Here is a 25,378-nt window from a genome sequence, read left to right as displayed (position 1 = left end):
TTGTCGAAGCTTTTATAAAACATCATTTAAAACGGCTAACTTAAAGAGAAATATTCAAACGACATAGCTACCCGTAACGGCGACTCGGCCGCCTTAGCAACGGAATAGCGACTAGCAACCAAAAAACGCTGAAAAAAAAACACGTTTCTTGCATGACGACCCCCTTTAATTTTAACTTTATTTTTATTTTTAGTATTTGTTGTTGTAGCGGCCACAGTAATAGGTACATAATCTGTGAAAATTTCAAGTGTTTAACTTTAATGGCTTAAGAGATAGAGCCCTGTGACAGACAGCGGAGTCTCGGTAATAGGATCCCGTTGGCACCCTTTGGGTACGGAATCCTAAAAATGAAATAAATCCTCAGAATACTTGTTAAGTATATCGCTTTAATATTGACATTCAACACAAATAAATAAACAATTATTAAACAATTTACGCAATTAACACAGTAAGCTCAATCTGTCAGTAACTTGCAGTGTCTAAGGCAAATCCAAAGCTATTTTTTAAAGTATGTAATATATCACATGCTCAGGTTGTAAACCTGTTGCTATTATATTTATCACTCGTGTATTGTACTTTTTTGTAAAATTATATAATTTTAAATTAGCATTTCACTTCGCGCATGTTAAGCGCTCGGATTTTATTGCAATAAACCAGGGGTCTTCCAAACTTTTTGACTCAAGGGCCACACTGCACTTAATGTAAATTCATGCGGTCCAAGACTTTGGCTGGTCATGGGGGTAATACATACAATAGTTAAGTAGACTTACTCTTCAGGGGGTACCTAGACACGAGTAACGCACTTGGTGTTTATTATGTTGAAGAGTGGCTATGACCCCTGCAATAAACGCTGCGTTTGACGCACATCAATTTTGTATCAGATAATCTATGCGCTTGCCGCTGCGCTCACCGCGTAAGACAATGTTTGATAATAAATAAGATTATCTGATGCAAAATTGACATGCGTCAAACCACAAAACAGATAGGTAGTCAAACGCAGCATAAAATAACCGAGCGCCAATACCAATTTGTAAACGTAAATGTCGGAGCGAAACCAAACCGAAATAAAATGCCAATTTTACAAAAATATCACACAAACAACGATATTTACATAATCTAGGACCGAAAACAGCATCTACCGCCCGATACGCGGACGAAATTGCTGTCTGATTCCTAACCAGGAATAGACAGAAGAGGATGATGAATTATCATTTATTAGAATTAATGATTGATGGTTTTGAATTAATGACTGAATATAAATTCTAAAATAAAAGAATATTCCAGTAAATTAACTGGGTTCCGATTTTCCATTTTTATCTATGTGTACGTCTCATCAAAACATTAATGGATGCTATGTTTCGTCTTAATTATGAGTAGGTATATATAGACGACACACTGCTTTAGAAACTTTTAATGAATTAATACTGTTCTTGTCTTGAGATTATAAAGGTAAAAAACAAAGTTTACTATAAATTATGATAGCTACCCTAAAATGTACAATGAATAAAACAATGTCAAAGACACTAAGTTCAGCACCTGCCGACATGGTACACCTGCGTGTAATAAACTCGAATGTATTAAAAATAAGAATATACAAATCTAATATTACAGATACTATATATATACGTGTATAATATATACATATACTATACGTATACATAAATTTGCGTTCACACATCAATAATGTATTGTACTTTAGACCTGTTTTCCAACAATTATTTTCCCAAAACGTAAGGTCTGTCGCCACACATGAAATTCATACAATCCCAGCCTTTTAAAAGGCTACTGAGATCAAGAGTTTGGTCAAAATTACAATGATCGTATTTAGATAACGATTTTCTCCAACAAATGCAAAATTTGTCTATTATCTGCGATAAAGCCGATAAGATATGACTAAATAGCATCATAATGCATAATACACCACTAGTGATAAATATAATGTCAGAAGCCAAACAAAACATTTAATCCATTTATAATTAAAATTAGACCACACTCCAACAGTCAAATTCGTGAATGTCCAGTTGCATAGAACTTGGGTGTAGGTGGAATGTAACTGATATAGGTATAGGTACTAATTTTTTATTCATTTCCCAGTAGGTACACTTTAAGTTTCATGCGGTGTATTTTATTGATACTGCAGTCATTCGGCTCGACAATAATGTGACTGGATGACATGCTTACAAAAATAATATTCATAATGTGTGAACACAATATTTGCTTTATTTCCTGCAGCAAGTTCCTAGTCTTTGTGCAGATTCTTAAGACTATATTATGTGCGCAATGGTTATCTTACAGTTGGACATTTATTTATATTCGGCACATTGCGATCTAAAATCAAGGAATAACTGGCAGCCCAGTAACCTAAAACAGATCGCTTGAATATTTTGTTATACGCACTTGTCTCAATTATCTATTTTAAGTACGGATTGCGAACATGGAAAACCTTGTGCTGTAAGTTTATTCTCAACACACACAGCTAAAACAATCCAACAAAAAATGCTCAGCACACCACACATTGACTTCAAACAGATATAAAATTTGCGCATTTTTTTTATTTCATTTCAATAACGCCTTAGCCAAATTTCAAAATCTAAATCTACATATAAAATATCACAATGTGGAAAATCAAGCTAGCCACAGTTTTTCGTTTCACAATGGAATGGGAATCTGAGATATTTGTGCAGAACGCTGCAATATGGAATTTATAATCTGGACAATAACTGGCAAAATTCTAGCATCTAGCATGTCATATAGTAACCATTGGTTATATTACTTGTACATTTGCAATGTCATGTTAATTCCAGCACGACTTATTCTAGACAACGGTAAGGCTGGAAACAATGCTCGACCCGACGGTCAGCGTAGCTATATCTATGCAAGTCTATGAATGCGCACACAGCTACGCTGACGGTACGCGCGTGATTTGGTGCGCGCGTACGGTCGGTTGAGCCGTCGGTCCGGCTCGTCGGTCGCGCGGCGTCGTTCGACCGACAAGCTATGAGATTGTGTGGATGCGTTCAGTGCTTCGCTGACGGAGCGACCGACCTGTGAACTGTACACACGCGTCGCAGTTCGCCGTCAGCGTAGCACTGAATGAATGAATTTCGGTCGAGCACTGTTTCCAGCCTAAAGGCTCGGCGTTGCGTGCCACGCCGCGTACACAAAGCACTGATCTAATTTAGGGCGTATTATTCATGAGCATGCTTTTTGTGGTTTTTTGTCTAATGGGTCCCGGTAGACGATGGTGGCTGATTTGATGAGGTCGGGTTCGTCCTCGGAGGGGTATTCTGAGCAAGCGGCCATATCTTTGGCCGCGCACTTGTCGTGTGCCATAAGCAGACCACCGGCCAGGCCAACCAATGCACGGTCCAGCCATGTCACTGGGTTCGCGTAAATCAGCCCGCCTTCGTAGAAGCCCAGGTGCCCTCCATGAGCAATCTCCAAGAACATGGTTTTGTCGTGCGAGCCTTTGGAATGAAAATATATTTGTTTTAATGCAAATTGACTAAATTCGAGGTGCTAATCTTATCGGTTCAGTAACTGAGTAGCAATAATAATAAAAAAAGTTAATTCTACCTATATATAAACTAGGTTTTACTCGCGGCTTCGCTCGCGTGAACCATAATCATTTCAAAGAAGCAAACAATCAAGCAAGCATGCAAGTGAGCAGGAAAGCAAGCATACAAGTAACCATCTAAGCAAGCTTGCAAGTGAGCATGTAATTTTGCAAGAAATAGTGCCAGCAAGCATGCATTCAAGCATGCAAGCAAGCATACAGGCAAGAATGCAAGCAAGCGTGCAAGCCAGAACGCAAGCAAACATGCAAACAACAAATCAAGCAAGCATACTCCCAATGTGCAAGAAATAGTGCAAGCAAGCATGCAATCAAACATGCAAGCAAGCAAGCATACAGGCAAGCATGCAAGCAAGCGTGCAAGCCAGGCAAGCATGTATGTAACCATCTAAGCAAGCTTGCAAGTGAGCATGTAATTTTGCAAGAAATAGTGCAAGCATGCATGCATTAAAGCATGCAAGCCAGGCAAGCATGCATGTAAACAACAAATCAAGCAAGCATACTCCCAAATGTGCAAGAAATAGTGCAAGCTAGCATGCAATCAAACATGCAAGAAAGCATGCAAACAAGCAAGCATGCAAGCAAGCAGAGTTAATACGCCAGTGGTGGTAGTGACAATCAGTTCATCATCATCATCATCATTAACATCATCAGTTCGTTTATCGCTATTCCGCTGGAGCTATGCTATTTTCCGGGATAAAACTATCCTATGTCCTTCCCCGGGACTCCTATCTGTATACCGAATTTCATCTAAATTGGATCAGTAGATCCAGAGATTACCCCCTACAACCTCGCAAACTCACAAACTTTACCTGTTTATAATATTATAGTAAATATAGTATAGATGCCAAAGTTTTGAGTGACGGATTCTCTTGGTGTGTTTGTTATTCCTTCACGCTAAAACGGTTGAACGGATTTGGATGTATAGTACAGTCAGCGACAAAGATATAAATACAGCCAAAGTGCCAAAAATATACATATATAACTACAGGACTTTATTGCCCGAACAAGGTCGTGTATACATACAATACAATAACTCTTTATTTAAAAAAAAAAAACAAAAATCAAAATCAAAATATTTTATTTATACAGTATAAAACTAAGCTAATTACAGAAAACATATTTATCAACTACGGTGTTGTATACTGCTCAAAAAATTCCTGACCGAGTTACCTGTATCACCTACACTAGGCGTAGCCTGTACACGTAGGATGACACTGAGATTACCAAGAATATTGCGATATGCGTTAAAGAAAAAATATGAACATAGACAAAAAGACAAGTATATAAACAAACCACAAAATTGGAAATTAAGTTTGGCGGTCACCAACACAGCAAGCAGTACAGAAAACAGGTATATAATCATCATATTTTTGGCACTGTGGCTGTATTCATATTTTTGTTGCTGACTGTTCATGAAAAAAAAAATTGTAACATGTATGCTTCTTTTTATACCGATATTCCCACGGGATCAGAATTTATGCATGTAAAATCTTAAAATCTCAACCGCTACATTTAGGGACGTGAACATTTGTACTGGTAGATATTCTTCATGCAACGTAAATGAAGACCAAAATGTAATCTTGCAACTGCCTGCCTGATAATTTATATAATAATAATAATAATAATAATAATTTCAATTCATCTGCCAGTTGGAAGCCGCTACAATGGTAATGACTAGTAAGCACACAGTAAAGACGGAAGTAGATATTGATCTTTTATAATTATCAGTAAAAAAATAACTCCAATGTCTCGAGCAGATTGAAATAACTTAGTTATAGAACAAGCTGGTTCCCACGCATTTTATTATAAACAAGTTCACGGGCATGCTTAAATATGGATCTAGCTTAAATATGGATTCAGTATAATGCTACAAACTCGTCCGAAGCGTCCAGTTCTACATAACCACTAAAATTAAAATATTTGTGACTCAAATGACTAAGTGGGCAATGGGTTTGATGTTCGATGACTAAACTATGAGTCATCGTGAAGTGTTGTATATCGGAAAGAGATGGTATACTTACTGGCAAATTCTCTGATAAGAGGTAACAGTGGCTCAGGTACGATGGGGTCGTCTCGCGCGTTTATGAAGACCATCGGGGTTTTTATATTGTGCAAGTAGAACGCCGATGAGCTCCATTTATAGAGATCTGCCACGGACTCGAATCCGTGAACTTTCCTGTAAAAATATAAGTTAAATTAAATACAGTTAAAAATATTTAATTACTATAATTTAATAAAGCAATTTAAATGTAAATGTCCAGTCGAGTACGTTAACACAGCATGATTCTTCTACTATTTTGTTTGTGTTTTTTTATAGCTAAAGTAGACCTTCGTAAAAAAAGTCAAGATAAATCGTCAATAACAAGTTATTATCTACTTTGTGTTGGCTTTCAACTTTTTCCAATTAAAATTATTTATCCCCCATATCCAATTGAATACGGAACTTGTTATTTCTAATTAGATCTAATTAGAAATAACCAGTTTTGTTGCCATATTTATTGGCCACGTACCTAAACAATAAAGCAGAGCATATTAATGTACATCAATTACGTCAAACCGTACTATCTGATACATTACATACGATATGCGTTTGTAATTTACACAAACTACGAACAATTTGCCATGGCGATATTGCAGGTAATAGCAACTTTGTTGCAGAAAAACCTGTACCACTACCATGAGTTTACAGTGACCGTAGTCGATAGCGACGGCGTAAATTATTGGTAGGGGCGCTGTATAATTCTCCATACAAATAATTTACGCCGTCGCTATCGAGTACGGTCACTGTACCTAAACTCATGGTAGTGGCACTGCACAGCGAATTACCGGCATGTAAAATCTGATGGCTGATATGACCACTTTCACTGGCAGGTACTCGTAGGTCCCGCATTAGGCCACCAGTATGTGCGAGGATACGTTGCGAGGAATTTGTCATGAATCAATCGAGAGTTGTGTGTGGTCAAACCCAATAACAAGATCTAATAATTCATAAAAACTTCGCGTACTTTATACTTTTAACATAGTGTCCTTTTTTCAATAGTCAATTATTGTGACTTATATCGGGTTTCACCACGCAACCCTCGCAATAAGTGTAACATAAACGCTTCATTTACCTATCCTCGCTCCGACGAGCTGTTTCCACTAGAGCTGCGCTGAGCAAGGAACGTTAATGGAGCGTTTCTATTGGTTCACGTCATGAAATACATACCTTGCAACACATCGTAGCATATCTCTGGTGGAAACGCAGCCTTAACGAGTTTACCGGATTCCTTATCTCCTTTGCTCTCCAAAGAATTGTTTAGTGTGATAGAAAAAGAGAAACTACCATGGGAAATGACGTGACTGACCTAATTAGAAAAGTATGAATTAATGCGTAGGGGCAAGGCTAGACTGCTCGACACATAGTGAACGATCTATGTTTTTACCCACACGCATACAGGAGTAGGTAATAGGAAAGTTAATAATGGTGCACGCAAGTGAAGACCCAGTAATAAATCTCGATGTAAATAACCCTTTGCCTTTAAGCATGAAGTAGAGTAATTGCTTTAGACGTAATTGGAATAACACCTTTAACGATTAGTATAAACACATGTTTTATTTATAAATTAATTCGATTGCTTAAATTAAACTTAAGTAATTGCTTTAACGATTTTGTTAGAATTTTAACATTAATGTAATCAAATAATTTTTTAAACCATAAACCCTTTTCCATAGGGACCACATAAATGTACACAAATATTCGACTTTGCTACATTTACAATATGGTACAAAATCAATTCAAGTCATTATTAGTTATATGTGTCACAAGGGAGCAAAATGGTGTATTTACGGCGAGGGCGTAAATTGAATCCAGAATGTAGCGAAGGATTCTACAATAGAATGCTGAGCGTAGCGAAGGATTCTAAAGAAGAATCCGGAGCGTAATGAGGGATTCAAGTGTTAACGCCCAAGATGAAAATATTTTTTCTCCCGAGTGGCTCATACAACTTTTCACACCAAGCATTACAAAACTTGAAAAAAAACATCTAAATAATATTAAAGAACAACCAGTATAGAAAATGGCGTGGATTTACAATTATCAACTTCAAAAAATTGCATTTGCAATAAATCACTTAGAAAAGCCTTGAACAGAAAAGTTGTACTTTGCTCCCTCTCGTCAGGGAGACGTGTGAAAAAATTATAATTGTTTTTAAATTAATCCCTCATAGGTAAACAACATAAAACTTTGTTTCATTTTGCAGTAGCTTACCTAATTTAGCGGGGCCTGGAAAAGGGTTAAGGAACAGGGTTGTTTGTCCAAAGCTGGGCGTATAGCTACTGTGCATAATACCCACCCTAATAGGCATCTTTGAATCAGCTATCCCAATGATTGATTAGACGACTAAGCCATGAGCATGACTTGTTTCAACGTCTGTGTCTGCGAAACGCACCAACGACATCCAGGCAGACCGGCCATTCTAGCGATAGGTTAGTCAACTTATTTCACAAATCGTAAGGTATAGTACTCGCATAAACCTCTGCAACATCAGGGGTATTGCAGATTCGTACTTACGCGTAGCTTTTAATCCCCGACGCAAAAAGAGGGGTGTTATCAGTTTTACCGCTATTTGTGTATGTCTGTGGCACCGTAGTTCTTAAACGGGTGAACCGATTTGAATGCGGTTTTCTTTTTATTTGAAAGCAGATTTTCTAGCGATGGTTCTTAGACATGTTTTATCATAATTGGTTCAGCCGTTTTTCAGATTATTGAACTTTGAAGTGACAATGTTAGGGGTTTTAACTTTTTTTTGGTTAGGTTATTAAGAAGATGATTTCAACTTCATATGTATATTTTTTAAAGAATTTATCAGATACGCCCCACGAAATGTTATTTGGGATAATATTGCGGACTGTGTTGTGGTGTGGACGGACAGCCCTGTATTCAAGTGCTGGTCGGTAGTGGGCTATTGATACATCTTGACGTCGGTCAGTGTTTATAAAAGCCACTACACAAACACCTGGAAGTAGCATCCGAAAATAGAAATCAACATCAAACAATCAGAGCAATGCTCTCAAAGAATCGGGCACGCGGAAGCCCAAACGATAAAACCAATAAATATACAAAAGATATGATTTTTATTGGATACTAGCTTTATCCCGCGGCTTTGCTCCCATGGAACAGAAATAAAAAAAAATACTAACTATCTTCCCGTGGGAATTTCATAAAATCCCCTATTAGTCCTCTATCTCCTCAATAAGGAATATGTTTGCCAAATTTCAAGTCTAGCTCCAGTGGTTTAGGCTGTTTGTTGTCTGTCGGTTCAGTCTCAGTCAGTCATTGCGTAACTCTTTTAAGTATAGATTGAAGATCATAGAGTTTTATCAGGTTTCCATGATAAATATAGGTTTGAATAAATAACCTAGCGCCCAAGTCAATTTTTTGATTTATGTCATTTATGATAGAGTGATTTAAAATTACAAGAAGTCCTTTATAAAGGACTCTGGGCGTTATGATGATAAACTACTCACCTAGAATAAGCTTCATCTAAATCCGGCAAGGTGCCGGCAGAGACGATCATATTTTCATCGAGACCATATTTAGCTTTGAGGTCAGGACTCAGCAGCATACGTTTATGCCGCGTAATAATGTTGCGATAGTTGTCAGTCATTATGTAGAGATAAAACCGGCGGAAGTTCTGCCACTGGAGTAGGTACACCAGAGTGCTGAAAAAGGAAAGCATGTTTTTAGCGAATAAGGCTTTTAGCACAGACCCAAGAGACACAGCATAACAGCCAGGCCACGGCGAACTACCTACGCGCAACTGGCTACTGGGAGAACGTTTTCTCTGTTTATTTCGGTAACAACAGTGAGGTGAGCCTTTCGAACGTGCACCAACCTACCCACCTTAGTTATTTAACACACGACCTGCCTAACACCTGTATATAGGTACTTAAGGATGGTTTAGTTGGTTCGCCGGATACAGGATGATAGACGGCTATGTTAACCTGACCGAAAAGCCCAGAGATTAATTAGTGACCCTGATTATGAAGCTATAGGTCCTGACTAAACGAATCCCGCTAGCTAGGGGTAGGCCAACCCAAGTCTTGGATGTTATATTATATGCATTTTATTTATTAACTGTGTATTTACTCGTAAGTATGGTACTTTCTAGTTTCTACGCATATCTGTACTATATCTTTTTTTATTCACTTGAGTGGCAAACGAGCAAGTGGGTCGCCTGATGGTAAGAGATCACCATCGCCCATAAACATCTGCAACACTAGGGGTATTGCAGATGCGTTGCCAACCTAGAGGCCTAAGATGGGATACCTCAAGTGCCAGTAATTTCACCGTCTGTCTTACTCTCCACGCTGAAACACAACAGTGCAAGCACTGCTGCATCACGGCAGGATTATACCCGCAGTACAGGCTTTGTTTAGTGCGAGACCAAGTCAATGTATAATATAATACATACAAAGTTTTATTTTTTATTTAAATAATGTTAGTGTGGAGATAATTATAAGTATGGTCGTTTGTTCAGCTTTCACGCAGTCACGTTGTGAAATGCACCGTATCTTTACTGACGCACATTTATTTATATTTAAATATCACAATTTTAAACCGTTTCTTCAGTTATGTTCATTCACATGTATACTTATTTTAATATCATGTACAGTTAATTGACCGGGCGAGAGCAAAGCGTGGCGTGTCCGTTTGCTTTGGAAAGAAAGCTTCCGTACCTATTGTCTGTCCAGCAGATAACCGGCTCTCCTTAACAGGTCTCACTTTTCACCGATTCTCGTGAAATTTTATGAGCAGGTTCGATAATTACACGGATTTTTTAAAATTTACTTTATGGAAAAATTTCACAATGACGGTTTGTAAAATTTGCTGGGTATGTAAAAATAAATAGATAAAAAATTGTGCAATTTCGCGGGGTCAAAAATTACCTACTTATAGTAGACATTTTTAGATCGTTACAATATAGATTAACGATATATCGCTCCCAATCGTAGCTAAAAGGAAAAGCGACCAGATAAAAACTAGAGTGTATAGTCTGTTTGCCACTTAATTATAGGGTAAATATTTAAACAAAACAAGTCATTTTTGACAACCTAAATATATTAAATTGTCAGACAACTCAATTTCCTGATGCGTAGTCAAACAATGATAGGTAGTTTATTGTGTTAAGTAGGTATAGTTTGACCATTTACAACCCTGGAGACCAAATTGGTACCCCTTCTTTTTTTTATTCATTTTATGGATATGCCGACCACTAAAAGGAAGGTCTGACTGCGATGTCAATGAAATATATAATGCCGCACTCTGGTTTCAATCGAATTATAAATCAATATTACGAACCACCTGGAAGGTCACATGTGATTAACGTCATTCCCTTAATAATAGACTATCGTGTTGCAATCACATTGATCGGTATAATAATTACTTGAATTACCATAAAAAAGGGCAGTAATCAAAATACGAATTAGTATAACACTAGCGGCAGCCCACGACTTTGTCAGCGCAGAATTAGCTTTTTACTTCTCATGCTTGTATTGTAAAGTTGGTATTTATGAAGGATCTAGGCGACATAAAAATAATTTTTATGCATAGGTATCAGGTGTCAACAGCCACAAACAAAAAAGTTTCTATATATAATATCTATAATTATATGTATAGCAATGCATGAAAAATAAAAGGTACCTAGTAAGTGAACAATTATTGTTTCCACTGTTGCTATTTAATTTCCTCTGCATCGAAGTGAAAAGCAGAGTGTAAAACTCGAGCATTAACCCTTTTCCCTCGACGTGTCTATCCACCCTCACCGTACCGGCTCGGATGGCTATATCGCCATGGGGAAAATGACTCGTTTTATGCTCTTGTTTTACAATCTACTATTTCGCTACTTTGCGAGAACTATGCAATTTTTCAGGATTAAAACTTCCCCGGGACTTAAATCTCAATACCAAATTTCATCTAAATCGGTTCAGTCAGACATTACATGATTATGATTTAGTAAAAAACATCCAAATATATTACCAAACTTTCTCATTTATTATTATTATTAGGATGTATAAAAATAAATGTATTAGGTAGTTAGGACGGTCGTAGATGATCTTTGGAAAATGACTTTGTTATATTTAGATTCCAAAGTATTGTACCATGTGTCCATCAAATATCCAAGGATGGTCTTAAAACGCCGAAAAAATGTTTTTAAAACAACATCCTGGTTATCGTGCTTACTGAAAAAAAAAAGCTAGATTTGGCGGCGGGGCCAGGCTCGCATTGAGCGCCGCGCCATAAGCAAATATTGAAACTGATAAAAAACTCTTTATAAATGCCAACTCATTCAACACCAGCCGATGTTTAATAAGGTTGATTTATCAACCTGAATTCACCCGCGGTCAATGTCATCCTGTTGTTTATTTATACTTACTCAATAGCATTGTATCCCTGACATATGGAGATTCCTCCTATTATGTTAGAGGGTCTCTTCCGTTCCTCGCCCAGGTATTTGGTAATGAGGTTGCCTCCGAGGCTGAATCCGACTAGTATAAGCTTAGAATTTGGATAGCGCTCCGTCAAATTATCTATCATGTAAGCATAGTCGTCGGCATGACCTGAAACAAATTAAAGAAAAAATCATTTTATGCAGGTGCACGGTGTTCAACTCAGGGCTGGACTAAGTCTGTTTGTTAGACCCGATGTTTAGACCAGTTATTTATTCTATACTAAATAAATATAAAAGAATATAGGAGCCATTTGAGGGTCATCGGTAAAATGAAATCAAAAATATATTTATTGTTTATACATTTAATTGAACGAAAATTATTAGTATTATGTTATGTTTTTTAGACAATGTGTGTTATATAGGTATTTTACTTTCAGTTGTCCTAGTAACTTGAAATTTAGTATGAAGCTAGCTCTTATAGCACAACCAATAAAAAAGGTCTGAAAATCTTTATTTCTGTCTGTCTATTTTGTTTGACTGCACACTACGTACATTTTTCTTCAGAACAAGCTTTTGCTAACACTGGATATGCAAAAATAAATACAAATTTGTAGAGAATCGCACTTGGCCGGTTTTTTTTTTCGGGATAAGACAGATTTAAAGAACACCCATAAAAGTAACGAATCATGTAATTTCGTAAATTGCAGCATGCTAGGCCGAAACGAAATTAGAAAACGTAACAAAGGAATCATAATAAAATTACTTCATAGAATTAGATCCTGAAAGTGCGCTGTCGAATGTTTAATTTCATCCAATTACGTCTTGTTACAAAGTGATAAATGTAATGGCCTGTTTTACGACCTTTCAGATAACTTTAGTGATAGTGTCCCGATGCGAATTATGTCTGGAAAAAATCGCAAAGTAATTCATACACTTCATACGAGCGGGTTTATCGGTCTCTGCTGACTGATAAACAAATCCTCCGTTCTTATTATTTGTAAGAATTGTCCGGTGCACATTATTTATTAGACAATTTTGGGTTATTTTGTCAAAGTTTTTTTATATATTTTATTGTTTTTACGTTGTTTCACGCGGTTTATTAATGTAAATGTCCAACCTGTAAACAAAAAAAAAATTGTAAACCAAATGTCTTTTCTTTAAGGTGACGTCTGACGTCAACACTTGTTTTATTTACTGTTTAGCATACGGGTATTATGGATAAGACGCCGATGACTAACGTGGCCTTGGGACTACATTTTGGCTGGTCAAGTCAGCTCAGAATTCATCTATAATTAACATAATTAATTTAAATCAAAAAGCAAGTACTCATAAGTACACGTTAGCAGTTTGATTACAGAAAATGTCACAGTTTTGTCGCAAAGGTGCGATATGTTCTATTTTTAACAACCAGATTTTTATTAATTAGTTTAAAGTATTATGTATGCATAATGGTTTAAATGTCTATGTAAATTGGCAAGTCTAAATTAAAGCGCACATATCCAAAATTGTAGGTATGAATCACCATAGAAAAACGCCCAGGCCGGCCGTACCACAGTATAACAAGTGCCGTACCATACGATGGAAAAAGACTTAAATTAACTTAATGATGCCTTAATGATTGCGGGATTATCTAACAAAACACTGTGTTTAAGTAGATAAACCACATAAAGCGAGCTCTTTGTTTTGAAAAACAGTCTGCCTTTTGTTTCCAGTAATTTGTTCTCATTACAAATTTATTGCACACTTAACAGCTGGGTTTGAGAGGTTTATTTAGATCGGTTAAGTAACTCTTGGAAACCGACATTTTACATAATTCTGTCAAGAGCAGAATTTGATGACAGCCACATACAAAGTTTTGTTTGTAGACGTACCTACTTTCATAATCGAGACTAACATTAAATATAATGTGAAAGTCTAGCTCTAGCATAAGCCACCCCGAGTGGAGTTTACCTAATGCGGGTCGATAGCGCTTCTACCTCTTTCCAAATAACCTAACCAACAAAAAGTTGGAAAACACCCGACTTGGTCACTTCAAAGTTCAATATCTCAAAAACGGCTGAACCAATATGATAAAACATGTCTAAGAACCATCGCTAAAAATCTGATATAAATTAAAAAAAACCGCGTTCAAATCGGTCCACCCGTTTAAGAGCTACGGTGCCACAGACAGACACACACACACAGACAGACACACACACACAGACATACAGACACACATAGCGGTCAAACTTATAACACCCCTCTTTTTGTGTCGAGGGTTGAAAACGAAAGTATTTGTCACTTATGCTAGACGCGCGGAGAAAGTACCTATAATACCTACTTACTTATCAACTGATCGTACTAGAATGTTCTAGCGCTGGCAGCACCTTTTCAAATCAGAAAGAATCCATTAATATTTCTATGGCACCAGCTTAGTATTTTCCCATTGGGACGGCATTTCATGTCAATGTGAGTAATTGCGACCTTCGTGGTTTCTCACAGTCCAAATCTAACTGCAATTTTTATTTACTGGCCATTAATAAAGACTGACTGGACAGCATACGTCCTTGTGTTCCCACCCACCCAAGGTGTTTTTGATTTCAGATCAGATAAGAAAGTTACGGGCCCCACAAAGAGCAGACCAAGGTGTGATATAAACTTAAAGCTGATGCTTTAAGAACGGGTGTCTCGCGGCGGATCCCGCCGATTACTATGTTCCGAAGCAACCTGACAACCACGGACGAGGCCTTATCCTCACGGTCCAACGGTATTATCACACGCTCACCGGTGTTGACCGTAGGAAGCCAGCTAACCCTTTGACCATTATTTTTTTATAGCAATGAATCGAGAACTTTAACGATACTTAAGCACTTTTTTATAATTTTTGAGAAAGATAAATATATATATTATTTCAGGATTTCCGAATTATAAGACGGCAATATGTTTGCCGCTATCAGCCAAGGGCAGTAAGTGACAAGACTGTCATGTCAGTTTACTGGGGGAACTGCGGGTGGCATCAAGTATCGAAAATGAATAAATTAGAAACCAATAGAATGATTAGAAATAATTAAAATCTTTATTTAACTTAACTTAAAACTGAATTCTTTCAAATAAATAACCGGCCAAGAGCATGTCGGGCCTATCTTAGTCAGGGTTCCGTAGCTGCCCGACCTTAATTGAAAACGTGAAAATCTTTGAAGCATGGAACAGCACAAAAGTGAGACTACAGGTGTCGCATCCAAATTTGACCTTTTATTATTTTTAGCTGAGCTGCACATTCGACAACGTCTGTATGTATCGAATTAAGCTATTGCTCTATATACAATCAATAACAATAGTAGCCTAACCTACCCTTCCTTTCCTTTAAAAAACACCTGACAGTGGCAGCGGATAGTGGCAAATATATATTTAATATTTGTTGCCGTCTTCTTTTTTTTAATTATCAAATAACAAATTTATAATAACAACGAATGATTGTAAATAATGATTATAATAAACTACTGGAAAAGAAAACGCTTGGGAAATAAAACTATTTCGCTACAAAACCTTTTCAAATTAACATCGGAGCTAACAGGTAAACGTTGTAGACAAGTCAAGATGTCATTGTAGTCTGGTAAAAATAAGCAGTAATTATAGTTACTTAAACTTTCTAGGTATATCGGAGTCATCGATTACGCGAATTACGAAAGAAGGTCGTTCCTCCTCAGGTTTTAGGTCGCCAAAGAAAAAAGAAAGCATTGTTCCGACTATACTGAACTATTTGCCATATAAATAAGAACAATAGCGCCCTCTTGACAATAGTCATATACATTTGGTTTACCTTTAGGTATCTTGATACAATGAAAAAACATTATTCACTAGATCTATATGAAGGTCCATCCTACTAATCCTACTTATCCTACTTATTATATCCATACTAATATTATAAATGCGAAAGTGTGTGTTTTTGTGCATGTTTGTCCGTCTTTCACGTCAAAACGGAGCGACGGATCGACGTGATTTTTGGCATAGAGATAGTCTATGGGACAGAGAGTGACATAGGCTACTTTTTATCCCGGAAAAATGCACAGTTCCCGCGGGAACAGCGCACGATAACCGAATTCCACGCGGGCGAAGCCGCGGGCAAAAGCTAGTATGCTATAATCTTTATTACGTTCCTTTTCATCACTGCGCTGCGGGTGTGGGGACTCTGACATGACATGACACATGATCAAATAGATTGAGGGATGATAAAAAGCAACCAAATTCTAAAGGCTTTTTCCACGTTTCATTAACCTTCAAAATGGTACTACAATGCGATTATTGACCTTTGTCTTTAAAGAGTGTCCAATGGTGTAAACGATCTACGATCTATGAAATAGTTAAATATAATCTCACTACTCCTATCCTAACTGAACGTTACCAAGCTGTTGGAGCAAATCAAACTGATGTTACTGTTGCTGCTCTAATCATTACTCTATCAATACGACCTCTTTGGATACGACGCGATTAAACAAAATACGTGCGGTCATTTTTGCTGAATACCTACGTTAGACGGACGTCACATATGACCCCACTGTATGACAAAAGCTCATAGTGCTGACTGGGACATCAACTCACCGTATGAGAAGATTCTTGCTCCAGTGACGGGCACGCTGTTGAGCGCGCCGATGTGGTTGAGGACTGCGCAGCGGTAGCCGTGACATTGCGAGTAGTGGACGTAGGTCCTAATGTACACGCTCTCGGAAGTATTCCCGATGCCCGGGCATATTGCTACTGTCACGTCGTCTGAGAACAAAATGATACGAATAAGCAAAAAAAATCTAACAGTAAAGTATTGCAAGTTAACACTCAGATATAAATAAATTCATCAGGATCAGTTTAAAGATAATGGCAATAAGGAGATCTCATAGGAATTAAATTCTCTAACTAAAGAAATATTATCCCAGATTTACCTAGATTATGGTTCATACACAAGTAACTAGTCAGATACGAATTGATACCTAGCTCTGGAAATTTTGTAACTTGCTGATTAAATTCGAATTCGGCATTAGGTAGTGTTTATCTATTTGTAGTTTATCTATTACGTACGAGCGCTTTAGCTGATAATGTACAATACGCAAAATGTACACTACACGCATAATGTGCAGTCAAAATGTACAAACGTAAAATCTACATCATGACAAACGTACAGTACACGAAATGTACAGTACGCAAAATGTACCTACGCTAAAAGCACATAACGCAAAATGTGTAAAAAGAAAAATACAAATTTCGCGAATTGTTCAATGCAAAATGCACAATCCGCAAAATGTGACAAAAGCAAAATGCTCAATCGCCAAACGTACCAAATGTAAAATGTACAAGTACAAGTGTACAGTAAGCAGGGTAGTTTACGAGGTTCAACTTTCGTTTGCCAGACACTACAAAGTATGTACATTTGCATTTGCGCATTGTTATTTTTACGTAAACAATTTACGTGTTCATCATTCTAACTTTGCACATTTTACCACTATCAAGTGGAGTACATTTTGCATATTGAATAATTATCACAGTGATGGGCAAAGTACTGCCCGCGGCCCAACTCCGGCCCACCGACTTACCTTCGAAATTAATAGGACCCATATGGCAAGCGATTAATAATATTATTATTATTTTGATCGCCCTGTACTTTTATCATAATAATAGTACTTAATAGTAAAAAGTCATAATGACAGTGTATTATGTATAACGAATTTCAAAGAAAAACTAGCACAAATTAAAACTTATATATATATACATATATATGTATATATGTGTGTGTGTGTGTTGGTTAACGTCCTAATCTCATGCATTGAAAATTTCTTGAGTAGAACTTTATTTTTTATGTGCTTAAGCGCCGCTTTAGCACAAAAGCACAAGCTGTTGTATTTTAAAAGTTCTCTTCTCAATTCGTTTCAGAAATTTTCGAAATGCATGAGATAAGTACGAGGACGTAATAACCAACACACACCACCCTAGTCATAACATGTATCATGGATACGAACGACGCATGGCAATTGGCATGCCTGCATCGACTCATGATATGATGTCATCAACTTGTACAACATAACTCACAGTACAAGATCACCGAACCTGGAATTCCCTGAATACTTATTCCTAAATCTGGGTAATTTGGGATAATGCGTTATGAAGCTGAAGTAACAAGTTGGAGATATCGATTATCAACTGACTGGAAAACACGAAAAACTATTGATTGAACTTACTTATTTTAACTTTAAGACTGTTATTAGTTCTTACTTAAAAAAGTTTATGCGATATGTGTTACGCTAAATGAGTTTCGGGCAAACAAAATTATGTCAGGTCCTAAACTACGAAATACAAATCTATCTAAGTATACATATAGTATCTTGCAGCCCCGCTGACGCTTATATTATTTAATACGGCAGTGAAAGGGACGGTACGATACAAACGATTTTCGTAGTAGCCCCCCAGAATGCGGGGTGCCGTGAAGAACTCAGGCCCTGAGCCTAAGTGGACGCCGCAAATATCTTTGACGCATATAATTTTGGACCCAAACGTCTAGAAAAAAAAAATACAATTTCAATCTGGAAAATTCGAAAAACTTCTGGTTTAAAATAAATTAAATACTATTGTTAATTTTTGTACCTAAACGGGTGCCACCCTGAGGCCGCTTGTAGACGTCTGTTGTTTTCACCGGACAACGGACCGTTTTAATTGCCGGACTTGCGGTATTGTATGGCGTACAATGAATGTGTGACGTGTGTATATGCACCGGAAACTTGTCCGGCGACTTAGACGGTGAAACAACGGACGTCTACAAGCGGCCTGAATCACGGATTTATCTAAAAGTTATTGCTACAAAGACTGTAAATTTCAGTAAGTACCTACTTACAGGATAAAATCTGGCCATGCATGATCTGGTGTAACTTTGCAATGAATGCTAAATTGCAAGCAGCACTTTTTTAGGGTTCCGTAGCCAAAATGGCGAAAACGGAACCCTTATAGTTTCGCCATGTCTGTCTGTCTGTCCGTCCGTCCGCGGCTTTGCTCAGGGCTCAATGCTAGAAAGCTGTAATTTAGCACGAATATGTAACTATGCCGACCAGATGGTACAATAAAAAATTAAATTAAATTTTTTTAGAGTACCTCCCATAGACGTAAAGTGAGGGTAATTTTTTTTTCTCAATCAACCTTGTAGTATGGAGTATCGTTGGATAGGTCGTTTAAAACCATTAGAGGGTTGCTAAAACGATTTTTCGATTCAGAGATGTGTTTGCAAAATATTCAATTTTAAAGTGCAAATTATCATTAAAATCGAGCGTCCCCCCATCTGTGGTCCCCCCCCCACTCTAAAATCTAAACCGGTGGGTGGAAAAATTTGAAAAAAATCAAGATGGTAGTAAGTAAGTATATAAAACTTACAAGGAAAACTATAACGGTTAAGTTTTCTTGAGAATTATTAGTAGTATAAGAGAAAATAGCAGCCTAAGGTATAAAATATACATAAACTTGGTATATTCCGTACAAAATACGAAATTCTTAGACAAATATTACTTTATTTTTTCGTAATGGCTACGGAACCCTATTTCGGGCGTGTCTGACACGCTCTTTCTTGGCCGGTTTTTTAAGTCGTAGAAGTGTAGGTGTTGTGGTTTTGAAACTTGAAACTACATAATAAAAATACAATCATATTAAAATGTTAGAGCGTCTGTGAGTTTTAGCTTTATGTATTTCGCTGTGCCTAAATTATTTTGTACAGCGTTTTTTGAGATTATCTCAGACTCGTTTCCCACTTCAATGCCACAATCTTTACATATAATAAGAGGGTCGAAAGTCTGCTCATGGAAGATATCCGAAAAAAAAAATATTTCCCATTATATTAGAACGGAACCCTACATTGAGACAAGTACTATTGTCTGTTTGTCGTTTATTTGACCGCGCATTATGTTGATGCAAACTAGCAAACTTTACTAATCTGTCGAGAAAATCCCCGGCAGGCTATAAAAATTCACACCCCAACACAGAAGTATTAATAAAGAGGATCCTCTTTTTACTATTTCTGTGATTGCAAAATAACACCAGATCATGCATTGCCAGATTTTGTCTTTGTGTTTTTTTTTATTTGTGTTAAAATACCCATCAAGTGAGGTGACGAAGAGCGGATTTAGTTAGTATCGTTACCTAGAATTACTCATACTCATACACTGATGATTCGAGCGTAGGTTACGCAATAGGTACAAAACAATTACTATCTCAGTGTGAATACCTGTTCCGGCGATGAAAAGTAGTAAATAAAGTCACGTAATGCAAGTACGGTGGAACTCTTTTGGAAATAGATCACATTACATTTTGCTCAATAAGTATCTATTATTCTTCAGCCGATTTATTAAAGACCTAAAAAGCCTTACTTAGCTTGTGCTAGAAATACTATCGTGCAATTAGTATTATATTATAAATGTATGTCTGTCTGTCTGGTAACTTTTCACGCTTAAGCCGCTGAACCAATGCGGGTTTCTTAACAGACGAATTATCACTTCGTCAGCGAATAATTTGTTTAACGATCGCCCACGGGTACTAGGTAAACAGAAACACCTACAATTTTCCGGGATAAAACTATCCTACGTCAATCTCAGGTTCTCAAACTATATCCATACCAAAGTTCATCACGATCGGGTAACTACCTACTAACGTAGCGTTAAAGCTAACAAACAATCAAACATACATTCGCATTAAAAAATTAGTTAGGATAGCAGAAACCTAAGACTGTTACTAGCTGGCTGCTAAGCCAGACCGGTCATTAGTCACAATAGATTTCTATCAAAGTGTTGACCCATGCTGGTGCGCCGATTTAACCTACTTAATACCACCCTACCTACGTGTATGTATATGTGCCGAAGTGTAGAGCGAAATTAATACTAGTACAGGGCAATATTTCACTCGTAATATTTTAGCATCTATTAATATATTCTTTACATTGTACCTGGCCGACCGAGCTTGGGTCGGGCTAAAACTCGAAGACACGCTTGTTCCCAGAGGTACGACCAAGCTAGATCGTTTATTCGTCCCCAAAACCCCTACATACCAAATTTAATCGAAATCTCCGAAATAAACATACTACCTACATGAATTTCTCGTTTATAAATGATAAATAGGATGTATTGTATGTTTCCGTCAAACACATAAACCAGAAAAAAAAATCATTTGCAGTGTTTCCCATAACTGTATTATCGTCAATTGACATGATGTAGGTATCTTTCTACACAAAGAAGAGTGTTGACTGGAAGCACTATTTTGTTGATGTAGGTTAGATATGAGCAACAAAAGCATGCGATTTTCTTGAACCACTATTTTATCTAGCTAGTACTTAGGGAGAAAATTATTAGGTGAAAATGTTATTTATAATGGCTTATGAGTTTAGGTACCGATGGCGGTCTCATAGCACAGGGGGTTCTCTAGGCTAGAGATTAGCAGCTGTGCACAGAGGCTCGAGAGAGCGGCACATTGCAAGGAGGGCGACCGGTTACAGTTACTTTTCCAATTAACAAATTTTATCAACCACTTGAGCAGCAAAATTCCATAATACTGACTCAGGGCCACCACAACTAATCTACACCTGTATGTATACCTATAAATAATTAGGTAAAGCGTTTCGTGATCAGTCCAGCGACAAAGGAAGAAGTATCCACAATTAAACTGTCTATATAAATACCTACAAAATAATTTGACACTAATTTTCTCAAGTTTTGGCAATTTATTATACTATACACTAAATTCTATTCAAATTTAAGAAAAGGTCATCTGTGTGATACTTTTAAAGGATCCACGGGAGACCAGACGGGGTCGACTTTGGCGAGAAAAAAATTGGGAGTTTTGGGAATATAGTAGAAATGTGGCAGCAGGGGGTCTACCGAAAACAGTAAAACTTTGAAAGTGGTCTATGAGAAAAAAAAAGTTTGAGAACCTCAGCTTTACACTATGAAGGTTCGAGTAATATAATTAGGAGTAATGGTTACAGTGAAGTATGTATAACTTTTATGGAAAACTAGAACATAATAATAGTCTACAAAAACATCAACATACCTTGATGCTCTGATCCCACTGGTTCATACAGGTCGTAGGTGAGTGTCGATTTATCAGGCAAGACTAATGATATGCGTGCTCCGATAGGCCAGGGACAGCGGACCCGGCCTATGAGGCTGTGCAAGATAGTCTGGACATGGCCGCTGAAGCCCCACAAACGAGTTGGAATGTAGCTGCAATAAAATAATAACTTTAAACATACTACTTAAATGAAAATAAACAGGTTCATTCCACCTCTCCTCATCATAAATAGGATTTTGTTCGAACAGTACAATAATGATACAAATACTTTGTTTTTGCATTTGATGGGTTCAAGGGATACATAACATAGTATAAAAAGTTATAATTACTCAGGCAAAAATTAATAAAGTTAAATAAAACGCTGAAATTAAAGATGTACAATGTATAGATATATAATGTAGTATGAAATAAATTTGGAATACATAATGTTATGTTAACATTAATAACAGTTAAGGTAAAGGTTAACAGTATTTTTTAGCAGTATATATCGCTCTTAAGCGATAAGGCCACCTATTGCTCACCTTGTAATTTTTTTCTCTGTGTATCTGTTTTCTGTATCGCTTACTATGTCTGGTGTACAATAAAGAGTCTTTGTATTGTATTGTATTAGGGTATTATTTGCATTTTCTCGCTAATCCATCACATCTTTTTTATCTACTTACTAATTGTTTTGTTTGAAGTGAAAAATTCTTCTATTGTGTTTGACATGTCAAGTATTCCATTACAAAAGTCAACAGTTACAATACTTAAATTGTTACTAGTTTAAAACACAAGTATTGTTCTTATAATCATACTTAGGACCTGTTTCACTAATAAAGTGATAAACAACAGGAACCTATCAGACTGGTGAAACAGATTCTCAACATACAAAAATACATCTTGTGTGCTAAATAAATTATTCATCAGTTCAGTCAGTAAATAACTAAACTAAATAACTAAATCTTCGGAACTAAAATCCTGACATACTTATTTAACTCAGTTGGTATTTACTTACATTCTAATTAGTATTAGTAAACATGTCAGAATGGGTTTTAGATCTTTTGGTTCAGATCAGTAAAAATTTAAGTTCTCCCTACTTATGATAGAAAATAACCTCTACAAGCACTTGTAGATTTCATGGAAAATAAAATCTAAATTGTGAGATTTAAATATTTGAGTTTAATGAATCTGAAAAGGTAGCATGTTAATATGAGACAATTACTGATGTTGTTATGAATACTTTATTAGCTCAATAGGTTCATTGGCATAATGTACTTTGTAAAGGTATGTAGGTAACAAATAGATAATTTTCAACATTTCTTTAAGACAGAAGAAGTTTCTATTCTACATTTTATTAATTTGATATTTTCAAATACCGCTACAGTAATTATTGTCTTCTGGATTTATTTTGTTACAACCATAGCTGAGCACAACACATTAAAAAATGAACAAAAACTACTTTGGCCATGAAACTGTTAGAAGTTTTTTTTTCTAGATGAATCCATTGACATTGACTGTGTATGATTCCTAGACATTTAAGACCATAAATAATCTAGTTCAATTGATAAATTTGTACATTCCTTTGCACTTGTAAGTATAGGTGTATGTTTGTAAATTGTGTATGGTTCTCTATTTTAGTACAATAAAGTTTACATGTAAACATGAATCAACCTTTTCAAACAAACATTTCATTTTCAATTATCACTAAATAAAACAAATATATCATTTTGCCAAGTTTATTTTCACATAATTTCTCGTCATTTCTTTACGGCGTTTTCATATTCTCATATCTATTTCTTGTGGCAGTACAATAATTATGCACCATGGTAGGGTATAACCAAAATAGTTAAATCAATAACGTAAAGTAAGGTCAAAATTTGGTTATATTTAAAGTTTCAGATTGTTTCTTCTAATCTTATAGGTATATGATATGCAATTTCAGCTTACTTCGCTCCAAGAAATATTAATTATGACATCACCACTCACGCTAGAAACTCGTGAAAGCGTATCCACGTATTTTAAAGGTGTTAAAATAAAACAAAGATTTTTCACTTACGGCTCATGAAGAAAGGGCGAAACGAATAAGATATTCTCAATAAAGTTCCGATCCCTCCCATAAATCACAGGTTTCTGAGGCTGGCTGTTAACGTTAAGTATACGGAAAAGTACACACAATATTACAGCCACGACGGCTAATAGTACTGTAGACATTGTTCAGGCCTTCTGATCTTCAGTGATTTTCGATTTAAAACATATTTTCAATTAACTAGTAAACCACACCGATTAGGAGTAATGAAAACTAGTAATCGGCCATATAGACACCCACCTCTACGACGTTATAATGACAACTAACACTTGACTAACACTAACAAATTTTTGAATGGGCATGGTTGGTTGGGCTGTCACTGTGTCACTGTCACAACACACAAACAATCGGCAGGGCTACTACGAAGTTCGAAACTCGAAGTTCGTGTCGTGCGGTCCCTCTGATACTTATACTATTTAATAAGAGAGCGAGAGGGACGATACGATACGAACTTCCAGTTTCGGGTTTCGTAGTAGCCCTGCCGATCCAATCAGAATTTCATAGAAAAATTGACAAGTTTCGTGGAGTTGCCATGCTAGACACATCACATGAGTACAAAATAAATGAAATTTATATTTGGAGAGTGGAGCTTTGGAGAGTCAAAATTCAAGTCCGATTTTCGAAATAAGTATCGAGACGTGACGTCCCTTTCTCACTGCTGTTCTTCTTTAAAAAATATGTCTGTCCATTAGAGGACAATTTTGCCAGTGTCTAGTAGGTTTTGCCGTTCTAAGGTAAAAAAAATCTAGAAAACGAAATATGAGAGGTAATGGTGGATGAACGATGGCAGCGCCCGGTATAATTTATTTATTTATATATTGCATACACAGCACTATTACCGTAAACGGGTAGTATGGCCTGCAGGGCTACCACGAAACTCGAAGTTCGTATCGTACCGCCCCTCTCGCTCTCGTATTAAACAGTATAAGTGTCAAGAGAGACCGCACGACACAAACTTCGAGTTTCGTAGTAGCCCTGCTGACACTTATACTATTTAATACGAGAGCGAGAGAGATGGTACGATACGAACTTCAAGTTTTGAGTTTCGTAGTAGCCAGCCCTGCAGGGCATTTTATCAAACACTTTCCAGAAATCCAAATGCAATACTGGTACAAATCGTTATGCGAAAGAAATAAAAAATACTTCTTTGCGGCGGTATGGCGGCCATTTGGAACCGCCAGAAAAGTATGGCATGGTGTATTTCGTGAATGGCTACTCGACGATGATTAGCTGTGCAAAAAT

The 25,378-nt window shown here is 36.8% G+C and overlaps 1 protein-coding gene across 1 annotated transcript; it reads right to left on the bottom strand.

Moving 5' to 3' along the window:
• Positions 1-43: 43 nt before the first annotated feature.
• Positions 44-24,452, bottom strand: Hydr2 (abhydrolase domain-containing protein 2). Its single transcript, XM_074085393.1, has 7 exons — positions 24,107-24,452; positions 22,051-22,223; positions 16,588-16,755; positions 11,995-12,178; positions 9,086-9,280; positions 5,599-5,753; positions 44-3,467 (listed from the first exon to the last, which is right to left on the bottom strand). Exons 1-7 carry the CDS (start codon positions 24,259-24,261, stop codon positions 3,193-3,195), a joined length of 1,305 nt encoding a protein of 434 aa, XP_073941494.1. The 5' UTR covers positions 24,262-24,452; the 3' UTR covers positions 44-3,192.
• Between the last annotated feature and the right edge of the window lie 926 nt (positions 24,453-25,378).

The sequence above is a fragment of the Choristoneura fumiferana genome, chromosome 3, assembly GCF_025370935.1.
Source record: "Choristoneura fumiferana chromosome 3, NRCan_CFum_1, whole genome shotgun sequence".
Lineage (NCBI taxonomy): Eukaryota > Metazoa > Arthropoda > Insecta > Lepidoptera > Tortricidae > Choristoneura > Choristoneura fumiferana.
The sequence above is the reverse complement of the archived record's forward strand: the minus strand, read 5'-3'. Positions and strand labels throughout refer to the sequence as shown.

Bases quoted from the DNA above. Each gene is read 5' to 3' on its own strand.
- Hydr2 (XM_074085393.1), bottom strand. From the start codon at position 24,261: ATGTCTACAGTACTATTAGCCGTCGTGGCTGTAATATTGTGTGTACTT. The intron at 5,754-9,085 runs GTGAGTAGTTTA...ATATTTTTACAG, and splicing joins TTAGATGAAGCTTATTCTAG to GAAAGTTCACGGATTCGAGT. The intron at 3,468-5,598 runs GTAAGTATACCA...TTCATTCCAAAG, and splicing joins TCTTATCAGAGAATTTGCCA to GCTCGCACGACAAAACCATG.